The following is a 13090-nucleotide window of genomic DNA, read 5'->3' on the forward strand; positions in this document are numbered from 1 at the left end:
AGTTACCGCACCTGCCCTCTAGCCACATACTTCATGTGCTTATAGCTGACAGCAAGGCATCAGCTCAGGGACAGCTTTTCAGGCCATGTGTTGTTCTCGAGCAAGTGCTTCCTCTGCAGCCCGTTCTTCTTTCCCAGGTTTACTGGTGGGGGCCACGGCTCATTCTCCTTCTGGTTTAGATAAAAGCTCTTTCCTTATTTAGGAACTGACCACTGAGAAACTGATTCACACAGAAGGCACGTGCTGAATAAAGCAGCTGGTTTTGAAATGCTTTATTAACACTGACTTGAACAGTACAGTGTGGAGACCTTCATGACAAGCAGTACAAGACATCCTAACAAGCTTTCGCTGCTGCCTGACAGCCTCTCAAAACTGTGGAGGCAAACAATGAAGGGAATTCCAGGGTGGCTGCAGGTGGCATGGCACAGAATTCCAAGGTCGGAACAGCGGTAGGTGTCATGGTGTTATTGTGCTGTGGAACCTAGGCTACTGCAATCTATACTTCAATTCACATTTTCTTTACTCATGAAGGAAATACACTGAAAAAAACTATTACCTCTACCAGTTACGAAGGAAAACACAGTGTGACCGTTTGAAGGATAAGTAGTTAGCTTGAATTTCCGAACTAGGGATGAAAGAAGGTGTTAGCTGGCTTTGCTTTTAAGAAACAAAGCCTGACAGTATAGATTTAAATGAGGTTTTGGAACAAACACAAACAAAGGGTAAAGAGGCCAAAAGACCAAAGCTAACAGCTATTTTAGTTCAACAACATGCATTTTACGGCCACTATGATATGTCTGGCACTAATTCCATACATATCCAGCAATTCCTCGGACTTCCCACTCTGGAGCACTCCTGACACTGCCAACGAATGAACCTGAATGTCAGGATCCATGGAGACGGCCGCACACACAGCTTCCCCGATGCCACCTGGGAAAACAAGGATGTTAGGCCCTTTCGTGAAAGCAGCTCCTCAGCCTTAAAGCCTCACCACATAGAAGCCTTTGAATGCATGGGAGGCACTTCTCAGTATGCCCCTTGTGGGACCAGGGGAAGGCTGGGGCAGGACTTCTTTGTTCCTGCCCTGGTGGATCCCGCCCTGCATCCTTTCCCTGTCATCAACCTCAGGTGTGAGGGCAACCGTGTGCTGGGTCCCAGGAGTCCTTCAAGAGAATCAGGCACCACTTGTGCAGGCTCAGGGCCCCTGCCACGTGGACACATGATGCTTTCCTTGCATCACATCATCTGTCCCACCTAACCTTTCCAGGCGCAAACACTGCCCAGTCCCTTCTCCCTGACACACTGTTTTTCTGCACTTGCTGTGTTCTCTGCTTGCAAGGCACTATGCCTGCTTCTTTCTTCAGGGCACACTTTTTTTTTTTTTTTTTTTTTTGAGGCAGAGTCTTACTCTGTTTCCCAACCTGGAGTGCAATGGTATGATCTCAGCTCACTGCAACCGCCACCTCCTGGGTTCAAGTGATTCTCCTGCCTCCACCTTCCAAGTAGCTGGGACTACAGGTGTGCACCACCACACCCAGCTAATTTTTGTATTTTTAGTAGAGCTGGGGTTTCACCATGTTGACCAGGCTGGCCTCAAGCGATCTACCTGCCTTGGCCTCCCAAAGCACTGGGATGACAGGTATGAGCCACCCTGCCTGGCCTGGGGCATACTATTTGTCATCCAAACCTAAAGAAACAGTGATGCCTTTCATGATGCCTCGCTTGCCTGCAATCGCCACTCCTCTGTGTTGCCACTGACCCGACCTGGTGACCGGGCACTGTGCACTCTGTTGGGGACACACAGATGTGGATGAGCGTGACCCCATGCTTAGTGAACACCAAACAACAAAGGCATGCTGGGTGAGAGGTAGACTATAGGTGATGCCTGAGAGCATGCCATGTGGCCCATCAAGGAAAACAAAAACACCAAACCTTCCAAAGCATTCCCAATGCCCACACACACCTTGCGGGTAGTGATCCTCCACTGTAATGATCCGGCCCTCTGTGGCTCTTGCACTGGAGATGATGGTGGTGACATCCAGAGGTTTAATGGTAAACAGGTCGATGACACGGATAAAAATATCTGCAAAACAGCAAAAACCAGCTTGGTACAAGAAACAAACTTAGCTAACTAACATGCAGGGATAAAAATAAAAAGAGCACTCAGGGCATAGGAGGTAGCTGAAGTCCCACCTCTTCCCAGCTTGAACTTCAATGCTCAGACTCAACCAACTGACCTTGTTTCAAAAGCTCATCAGCAGCTGCTAAGGCTTCATACACAGTAATTCCAGCTCCAATAACTGTGACCTTGTCACTGACACAGTGGCGGAGGACCTGGTAGAGTGCCAGCAAAACAGAACACCGTGGTTACTACACACAGAATGCATCTCAAAGTGGAAGGTACTTTGCTATGCTGCTATCCTCCAATTCTAACAATTTCACTCCTTAATAATTTGCTACTAAAAAAATCAGATGCATTTACGAGCCAGGACACATACTTTTTGATAGGCAATTACACTGCTCCAGCTGTCCTGGAGCGTGGATATGCCACATACCCATGAGGAGTCTGGTTTGAGAGCTCACTATGGCACGCAAATATTGGACTCCAATGACTGACACGTTAATGGGAACATGCTGGGCACTGGAAACATGCTCAGTGCTAAGATCTTGTGTGCCTGAGCTCTGAGAACCCTCACACCCTCCCTGTGAGATCTGTTCAGTGGCACAACCATTCTGCAGCTGAGGAAAGCAAATCTCAAAGCAGGAGGAAGTGGCCCAGGGCAGGGCTGGGACCCACAGCCAGGCGGGGCTGACATCAAAGCCCTCGCTCTCAGTAACGTACTATTCTGCAAGCGAAGACAGAGTTCCTGGGCTTCTTTCATAGTTTAGTTGCCTCCAAAGCTACCCATCGGAGACATCTGGAATTATTCTCCACTTCCTCTCTGTATAGGTTTCCCTGTAGCTTAAGAACCATTGCTGATAGTACAGATAGGGTTTCTGAGCCACCCCATTCTTTGAGGATGCCCCGGCCTCTTAAAATACATATACACGCATGCACATATATTCATGTCCTCTTTGCAAAGCCCAGCCCTCTAACGATCCATGCCATCCATGTTATCACACACATTTAACTCACATCCTTTACTAGCAGTAAATTTACTTGCTTTTGTCAGGACAGGAAAATTATTAGAAAAAAAGATGACAGAAATAAGCAAGCTCTGCAAACCATGTGAATGTCAAGAGACCCTCCCCATAGAAACAGAACCTGTAGTTAACACCAAAGGTGAACACTGACTTTTCTATTCGGTGGTGTTTCCCAGCTACCTCATGACACACAGTGGACAGTTCTGGCCATTCTGAGCACTTGCAACTGTGAATTCTGGAGCAGCCTAGTCCTTAGCAACCAAATCAGATGTTACCTGCTGCTCTTTCAAAAGTGGCTATGGGCAAACCTTTCTATACAGTACGATCCCAACTGTGTAAAATATACATGTATGTCTAGAACAAAGACAGGAAGGAAGGAAGCATGTCAAAATGTCTGCAAGCTCCACTCCCTAGGTGATGAGCAGAGTCACTTATTTTCTCCATAGAGGTTTCTGGTTTTCCCCATGCATGGCCCTGACAGGCAGGCTGAGCAGGAGATGGTCAGTGTGGCAGGTAGGCCTGGGGAGATTGTGCTCACCACTCAGGCCTGGATTCTGGTCTTGGTACTCACAAGCTGTAAACCCTTAAGTAAGACACTTACCTTCTCTCCAACCCTCATCTAAAGATAGGGCTGATAACCTAACTTCTCAGGGCTTTTGCGAGAATACCAGAGATCATGTTCCCTTTTATTCCTGGTCTCAGATCTGTAAAATCTGAACCTAACAGATTATTCATTTCAAGTGATTTCTATTATTTTTGTCTTGTTTTGTTGTTAGAGACAGGGTCTTACTCTGTCACCCAGGCTGGAGTACAGTGGTGCAATCCATCATAGCTCACTGCTGCCTTGAATTCTGAAGTGCTCCCCTATCCTCTTTCCTCAGCCTCCTGAGTAGCTGACACACCACAGGTGCATGCCACCATACCCAGTTAATTTTTAAAATTTTGTAGAGATGGGAATCTCACTATGTTGCCCAGGCTGCTCTCGAATTCCTGGCCTCAAGCAATCTTCCCACCTTGGCCTCCCAAAGTGCTGGCTTCTGTTTTGTTTAGCTTGCGGCCAAGATAAATTACAGCCATGATGCTCAAGTGGCTTCATGTTATCTTTGAGCTCAACAACAAAAGACTCCATTTGGGCCGGGCGTGGTGGCTCAAGCCTGTAATCCCAGCACTTTGGGAGGCCGAGACGGGCGGATCATGAGGTCAGGAGATCAAGACCATCCTGGCTAACACGGTGAAACCCCCTCTCTACTAAAAATTACAAAAAAACTACCCGGGCGCGGTGGCGGGCGCCTGTAGTCCCAGCTACTCGGAAGGCTGAGGCAGGAGAATGCCCTGAACCTGGGAGGCAGAGGTTGCAGTGAGCTGAGATCTGGCCACTGCACTCCAGCCTGGGCGACAGAGCGAGACTCCATCTCAAAAAAAAAAAAAAAAAAAAGACTCCATTTGGAAAGCAGAGAAGATCAGGCTAAGCTGAAGTTCATAGAATGTTCTTTCCCAAGGAAAAGCAGGTAAAGGTCACAATTGTTTTTCGAAAAAATGACAGCAAAGAAAGGATGATGTCTCAACCCTGAAGATACCTGGTGATAGATTCAGAAGTGTTCTTTTTACAGGAGATGATACTGAATAATGCTGGAGCGCTGAAGCCCTTACCTTGGCCTGTCCGATCTCAAAGCGTTCCTGTGGGGTGTAAATAACCATAGTTTCTGCTCGGGTGGTCCGAATGAAGCACATCCCCTAGGACATAAATGGAACCATGGTTTAGAAAAGCAAACAATGAATTTCCAACAACAGACATTGAAAGAAGTGAGCGAGGGGTGTGAACAGGACACCTCTTTTTACTAAAACTGTAGGCTTTGGAGCACGGGGTGACCATATACAGCCAGTGGACGACACGTCCCAGCAGGGCCCTGGGGCTGCCCTGAAGGACAAGCTCCCCGTGCTATCACACCAATCCCCTTGGAAGATTCCCCAATACTCACTGACTTGTTCTGTCTGCACAGAACATTAACTCACGGCAGGAGCACTGACTCACATTGACTAGAAAGCCCAGAAAAGAATGTTAAAACATTAACTTTTGCCACAATAGCTTGTAATGCTTCATCCTTAGAAAGACCATAAACATCTATCTGACTACAAGATGACTCGCCCCTTTTCCGATCAGATGTAAATACATTTTTATGACCAATTTGAGCATATAAACATTTACCAGTATAAATTAACACTTGTATGTCTAAAGTATTTGTTAATTTACATACATATTAATGGATGCATTATAAACGAATATAGCAAGAAACGTCACTACTGTTCATTCATATGCCATGACCCATCTTTATTCAGTGTCTTCGCCAAGGCATAACTCAGCTGCAGTGAAATGCATCCATCCTAAGTTCAGCACTTCCTGAATGCTGCATCCACTGTGGAGCCCTCATCCAAGCCCAGCAGCGTTTCTGCCAGCAGAGCCCTTGTGCCTCTTTCCAGTCAGTCTCCACCCACTAAGAAGCAACCTCTACTCTTAATTTCTATCACCTAATCTTGTTTTGCGCCTCTCTTGACCTTTCTAGAAATGAAATCCTATAGCATGTGTGCAATCACAGAACAATCTCCAAGATAAACTAATTTTAAAGGTATACAATTGGCCAGGTGCGGTGGCTCATGCCTGTAATCCCAACACTTTGGGAGGCCAAGGCAGGTGGATCGCTTCAGGCCAGGAATTTTTAGACTAGCCTGGCCAACATGGTGAACCCCATCTCTCCACCAAAATACAAAAATCAGCCGGCCATGGTGTAGCCAACCTCTAGTCCCAGCTAGTCAGGAGGCTGGGGCGGGAGAACCTGGGAGGCGGAGGCAGAGGCTGCAGAGAACCGAGATCATGTCACTGCACTCCAGCCTGGGTGACAGAGTGAAACTGTCTCAAAAAAACAAACAAACAAAAAAAACGAAAGAAAGAAAAGTACGTAGTAATATGTAAAGTGGGAGCCCACTTGTATTAAAAAAAAAAAAAAAATCAAAGAAACACCCATGAGTGCTTGGAAAGGGAACGTACAGTCCCCAACCCAACTGCACCAGGGGTTACCTGTATGAGGCATGGGCGCAGCAGGAGCTTCTTCACCTCTGGCTGCAGCCACTGGGGGCTAACACTATAGTCTGGGACTCTGCCTGGGGCTTGCTCCTGCGGCTTCTTAAGCACCCTTTGTTAAACACCTTCTCCTGCTTACAATACCCAGAATGGTCCCTGCATCTTCTGCTGAGCCCTGACTGAGACAGGCTGTCAGGTTCTGTTCAGTATCGTGTACTGTTTGACTCTTTTACAAAGCAAATGTGTTTGTGTGTATAAACACCTGTTTTTTATAAAGAATTCTATCACCAAATTTTCTAAAATGAATTATCACTTTTTTGCTGAGAAAAAAAGTCCAATCATCAGTATGAAACTAGTAGCAGAGTCCAGAAGCATTTTCTGTCTGAAACTAGTGTCCCCTCAAAAATACCTTGGTATTGGCCGCCAGAGAAACAGCATGCTCCGTGGAGACAGCATCAGTTGGGTAGAAGATCGTGCACTTGGGAATGGTTCGGAACATGGCTATATCCTCCAGGGCCATCTGGGAAGCACCGTTTTCACCTGAGAGAACCACAGCCCGATGAAAACATGAGCATAACCCCATTAGGGACCTGCCCTCCACGCGCTTCTAGCTCTGAAGAAGCAATTATTCCTATTGCCACTGGACGTCCCAAGTTCTAGCAGAGCCCCGTAATGGTCCTACTGCATCCTTGTAACTCATTTACATTGTGTTCTTGCACGCCTGTCTCCCTCGAGATCACACTGTGACGCCTTGGGTTAGGCTCCCAGTTGACTTTTCAGATGTCTCTCCAAGCTACTGTCCACAGTGGCTGAGAATTGGCCTGAGTTTGGCCTGCTAAGCCTCTGAACCCGTGCTCTTTAGGAAGGTCCTCAGGCTTTGTTCTACCTTTTCTGCTCTACCTTTTATACATCCAGAGACCGGGTTTTACATACCAAAGTGGTCTTTTTCATTTCTCCAGGCCTTCCAAGTAGTTAACACATTTTTAAGGCACATTGAGGGTGCTACAGGGTACTTTAGGATATATGTGGGAACGCAGTTTCTGGCCAGAAATGTGAGAGAAATCTTATCGTGCACTGGGTGGCTTAGCTCCTCTCAGCTAGGAAGGGGACTGTCACCATGCACACTGCCTTGCCTAGGACCACTGTCTAACCTCAACAGCCCAGCTTTTTTTAAAAAATTAACTTATTATTTTGAGACAGAGTCTCGCTCTGTTGCCCAGGCTTGAGTGCACTGGGCGATCTCAGCTCACTGCAACCTCCACCTCCCAGGTTTAAGTGATTCTCCTGCCTCAGCCTACCAAGTAGCTGGGATTACAGTCATGTGCCAACATGCCTGGCTAAGTTTTGTATTTTCAGTAGAGATAGGGTTTCACCATATTGGTCAGGCTGGTCTCGAAATCCTGACCTCAGGTGATCCACCTGCCTTGGCCTCACCAAGTGCTGGGATTACAGGCATGAGCCACTGCGCCCAGCCTTCCAGTTCTTCTTTGGATGGAACCTAGGGCCACTTTCTCCATGCGACTATTTCAAAACTGACACTGAGCATAGCCGCAGGTGGGCTCAAGGACCTAGGCCCCTCTGCCCCTGCAACACTACCGTGCCTCCTCTCCCTGGCCACCACCTGTGCCTCCAGCTTCACCCAGACAGCCGTGACTCCAGCTCCATCTAGAGCCATCTCGTCCAGCCTCATTCTCCCATGGAGTCCCTGAGATGGCTCCCCAATGTGCACCTCTGGCATTCTAGAAGTGTGTGCAGCCGTATCTACTGAGCCCATCTGCCTGCCACAGGCACGCCAGCTGGCTCATCTTCCCAGGTCATTTCTGTCATTCATGAAAATGACTCCCTGACGTTTCCCAAGTGAGGAATCCTGGAGATTGGTGTGTTTCGCTCTTCACACCATCGCAGAGTACTCCATCTGTTAGGAGGCACACTCACCTCTCTCTTCACTCTTAGATCCCCTCCCCACCCCATGGCTTTCTCTCACCTTGCACACCTTCTTTCAATCCCCTCTCCGGCTTTCCATTGCCTGTGGTTTCCTTCTAGCCCACCTGCCAGGTGAATACTATTCTGAGAAGGGCGTGTTTGTAAGAGTTCCTGCCTTGTGTCATGCTCCAGGGTTCTCGCTGCCCTAGGCAGGAAGGAGGGGTTGGTGGTCCCAGCCCCCCCCCCAACCTGAGCAGGCTGTGCAGCCAGCCAGAATGCTCCTTGTCCTCTGTGATGCTGTTCACCTTCAGTTAGATTGCAACCACAGCGAGGGCAGAAAAGGCTCTATGACTCTGCCAGTCCTGTCCATAACCTGCACACAGCTCAACACACAAGGGGCACTCAGGATAGGCAACTGTTTCTCACTGTCTGAAACAACAGTACCACCGAGAGATGCACTTCAAAAGTTGCCCTGAGTGTCTGACACTTTTAAAGAACAATATGGCTCTTTCAAGAAAAAGACTTGAATAATCAAACTTCATGGAACCATAAGGAAATTCATGGTTTAACCAATCACATGCTTATCTTTCTCTGTGGAGGAGGAGGAAGGCTATCAAGATGATGGCATTTAGAACCCTTACCAACAGATACCCCACAGTGGGAACCAATAATGTTGATGTTGCTCTCAAACAGGCCTCCTATACGGATCTGATCAAATGCTCGAGTCAGAAAGGCAGCAAAGGTGCTAGCAAAAGCAATGGTCCTTCCACGGGAGGCACAGCCCAGCGCCACGCTCACCTGCAACACAGAGAACATGAATCAGAACATCCCTGGATACTGCCCCCACTGCCCCTTCCCCCACAGTCCCCACGATAACCCCCTTTCTGCACCTGGTGAACTGCTCTGAAGTTCTAGCATGCGTCCTTCCCACACCCCTCTTTCCTCAAACCCTGGGCACCCATCTGTCCCTCCTGCTCAGATGGTGCCCTCAGCTCATAGCTCCTAGGGAACAAGAGATGAGTCTCTCCTGCCTGCCCTCCTGGTGCCCGCAGTTTTCCAGGGTCCACGCCCTGACAGGACATCCTGAATCCATCCTGTTCCTTTCTCACAGGGGTCTCCAGCCATGCAGCTCCTCCTCCCCTCTTGTGCTACCTCCCTTTCTCTTGGATCATTCCATTTCCATTCAGGTGTGTGCCAGTACCTTTTATCTGCACACCCCCATCTCTGCCTTGTCCTGCCTTCACATCTGTGTTCTCCTTCGCAGCAAACTTCTCAACACTTACCTAGAGTCACTGCCCCTTCCTTCTCATTTTCCATGCTCTTCCCAGCCAACTTCATCTAGGCTACCATCCCCACAAGGTACCTCGAAGCCACAAAACCAAGAGGCTGCCTGACCTTGGCTGGCCTGTGACTTGACTTGGCCCCTGATCTCAAGACATTTCCTCCTCTCGGTTTCTGCAGTGTGGCAGTGGCCCGGTGCTGTCGCCTCATGGGCGCTGCTGGGGCAAGTCCTCAGGGCCCTGCGCATCCTTGGGAAGTCGCATCTGGCCCAATGCTCCCCTGATCTGCATTCTGGTAATGACCCCCACTTTACATTGCCATTCCTTACCCCACTTCCCCAGAAGTCTGGGCTCAAATACCCCAGTAGGCTTCAAACTAGAATACAAACCTCTCTGGGGCTACACACAGGCTTTCCAAAGGGGATGTGGCTGTAGGTGTTACACTCAAGATCCCAAACTCCACATCAACTCTGTCTACATTCATCTGCAAAAGGAGGGTCCGTGCTTCCCTTCCACAGTCTTTTTTTTTTTTTTTTGACAGGGTCTTGCTCTGTCACCTAGGCTGGGGTGCAGTGGCACAATCTTGGCTCACTGCAACCTCCGCCTCCCAGGTTCAAGCGATTCTCCTGCCTCTGCCTCCCGAGTAGCTGGGATTACAGGCACCTGCCACCATATCCGCCTAATTTTTGTTATTTTTAGTAGGGACGAGCTTTCACCATATTGGTCAGGCTGGTCTCGAACTCCTAACCTTAGGTGATCCACCCGCCTCGGCTGGCCTCCCAAAGTTCTGGGATTACGGGTGTGAGCCACTGCCCCAGGTCTCCCACTGTCTCTTTTAACAATCACCTCCTAGCAACCTGATCCCCAAAGGGCATGCTCTCAGTCACCTGACTCTTACAGGGGGACCATCCTGGAGTGAAGAACCTCCAGGCCCAAGCAAAGAGGACAGTTTGAAGTAACTACGCTGGCGGAGAGAAAGCGAAGAACTGAACCAATGAAACTGTCAACTCTGCAAACAATTTTTATAAACAACTTTACATGAAAGATCAGTATGTGATTTTTTTGGCTTATAACTGGGAAGGAATTCAAAGACTTGAGTGACATTCCTCCAACAAAACTTCCCTTCCCATCTACTTATTCATGTAAGGTTTCGTAGCACATCATTAAAATGAAAAACAGGAACAGAATCTGTTCTCAATGCTATCACATTCAAATTACAAGTATATTCATCCACTAACATACTAGCTAATAAAAACTCTATCTCAGTCCAGGAAAAAAAAAACCTAATGCTCACAGGCCTATAATTTTTTTAAAAAAGCTATCAATTTATATGCATATTTTTGTTGCAGAGAAAAATGACAGGACAATGAAAGGCTTTCATGCATAAAGATATATCGGGGAAATGAATGGAATGGAAATTGGAAATCAAGTAGAAAAAGGGATTTAATTTCTGACAAAGAAAAGTGGCTTAGCATGAATTTTTTTTTTTTTTTTTTTTTAATTAGAGACCAGGTCTCACTATGTTGTTCAGGCTGGTCTTGAACTCTTTCTTTTTTTAAATGGAGTCTCGCTCTGTTGCCCAGGCTGGAGTGCAGTGGAGCCATTTCAGCTCACTGCAAGCTCCGCCTCCCGGGTTCACACCATTCTCCTGCCTCAGCCTCCCGAGTAGCTGGGACTACAGGCGCCCGCCACCATGCCTGGCTAATTTCTTTTTTTATTATTATTTTTATTTTTAGTAGAGACAGGGTTTCACCATGTTAGCCAGGATTGTCTCAATCTCCTGACCTTGTGATCCGCCCGCCTCAGCCTCCCAAAGTGCTGGGATTACAGGTGAGCCACTATGCCCAGCCAGTGTCATCTTTAACGGCATGATTTGAACATTAAAATATCAAAAATGTCGGCCGGGCGCGGTGGCTCAAGCCAAATCAAAAAAAATCAAAAATGTCAATATATGAACAACTACGTCCTTTGCAACTATTTAAATTGGTGATTAAAAATTTAGATGTGGCCAGGCATGGTGGCTCATGCTCACAGTCCCAGCTCCTCAAGAGGGCGAGGCCAGAGGATCCCTTGAGCCCAGGAGTTTAGGCTGTGGTGAGCCATGACTGTGCCACTGCATTCCAACCTGGCTGACAGAGCAAGACTCCATCTCTACAAAAAACAAAAATAAAAAAATGATGTTAGCTTAAAAACTACGCCAAGGGATATGTAGTTTAGAAAACTGCATTTAGCGGTGTGGAGCAGCCACATGTGAAAATGACTGACTGATCTACTGCCCAGCCATCTGATACCACTGTCTCCCCTCCATACATCTAACAGGTGCCCCAACCCCCTAGGCCGACACAGAGCTCCTGACAGAGCTCCTGCTGGTGTCCCCCAGTCCATTTCTCCCCTAGTCTTGTCAATCTCAAGAGGTGACACCACCTTCCCCCAGGTGCTGTCGCCCACACTCAAGTGCCAGCCTTGGTTCCTGTCCTGACACCTGCTGTTGGCATCCTGCTGGCTCTCCTGCCAAGGCAGTATGTGACAAGTCTGCTTCCTTCCGACTCCACAGCTACTGCCCTGGTCCAAGTCACCCTCTCCTTCTCCTCCCTTTCCTACGTGAAGCCATTCTTCACTCTTCAGACTTTTGGAAAATGCAGGCTGTTACTTTCCTGCTTAAAGCCCTCCAGTTGCTTCCCAGCAAACTGCAAGAGAACCACAGATACTGAACAGGGCCTCTATAAGACCCCGTATGACCTGGGCCCTGGAGACCTTTCTGTGTTCACCATGTTTCTACCACTTGGCCTTCCCTCTGCACTCCAAACATCCCAAGCCTGGGCCTGCCTACAGCTGGCCATGCCCCCTGCTTGAAATGCTGTCTCCCACATCTGTACACGGCTGACCCCTCGTCACGCTAGACTCAGCTTAAGTACCTTTTCTGAAAGGCTGTCCCTGACTGCCTCGGTCAAGCTCTACACTGTAGCCACCTCTTTCAGCATGGCACTAAATACCACCTGCTCGCCTTTTCTTTACAACTTTTTTCTAACTATGAGAACATATCAGCAGGCACGGAGAAGACTACATGGCTGTGTGCTGACGGAATCAGTGAGGTGGGGAGCAAACTTTTTGATAGGAGCATCAATCCGGAAAATTATAGACTGCATTGTTTTCCATTCGAAATGAAAATAGCTTAATGAGCCAGGCTCGGGGGCTCACGCCTATAATCCCAGCACTTTGGGAGACCAAGGCAGGTAGATTACCTGAGGTCAGGAGTTGGAGACCAGCCTGACCAACATAGTGAAACCCTGTCTCTACTAAAAATACAAAAATTAGCCAGGCGTGGTGGCGCATGTCTGTAATCCCAGCTACTTGGGAGGCTGAGGCAAGGGAATCGCTTGAACCTGGGAGGCAGAGGTTGCAGTGAGCTGAGATCGTGCCACTGCACTCCAGCCTTGGTGACAGAGAGACTCCATCTTGAAAAAACAAAAAACAGAAAAACCAAATGGCCCAGCAGAGCATGGGGAGCTGTGGGGGTACCCATCTCAATGGGTGCTTTTTGGCTTCAGTCAACTGGCGTCAGGAGGGAATACCACCCTGTGGTAGCAGTTCTTCCCATTTTTCAAAAGAATCCAGAAATGTGTATTCCATATAAGACCTCCTGATTCTTCTTTTTTGAGATGGGGTC

The 13090-nt window shown here is 48.1% G+C and overlaps 1 protein-coding gene across 2 annotated transcripts in view; it reads right to left on the reverse strand.

Annotated features, from left to right (window-relative positions):
• Positions 1–584: 584 nt before the first annotated feature.
• Positions 585–13090, reverse strand: part of TKTL1 (transketolase-like 1) — a 30754-nt gene continuing 18248 nt past the window's right edge. For both annotated transcript variants that reach the window (XM_011955894.1, XM_011955896.1), the window contains exons 8-13: positions 8785–8941; positions 6630–6760; positions 4795–4878; positions 2238–2334; positions 1964–2083; positions 585–930 (exon numbers count right to left, since the gene is read on the reverse strand). In XM_011955894.1, the coding sequence (XP_011811284.1) occupies positions 758–930; positions 1964–2083; positions 2238–2334; positions 4795–4878; positions 6630–6760; positions 8785–8941 (762 nt within the window). In that variant the 3' untranslated portion in view covers positions 585–757. The remainder of the gene's footprint in view (positions 931–1963; positions 2084–2237; positions 2335–4794; positions 4879–6629; positions 6761–8784; positions 8942–13090) is intronic.

The sequence above is a fragment of the Colobus angolensis genome, unplaced genomic scaffold, assembly GCF_000951035.1.
Source record: "Colobus angolensis palliatus isolate OR3802 unplaced genomic scaffold, Cang.pa_1.0 Scaffold402, whole genome shotgun sequence".
Taxonomy (NCBI): domain Eukaryota; kingdom Metazoa; phylum Chordata; class Mammalia; order Primates; family Cercopithecidae; genus Colobus; species Colobus angolensis.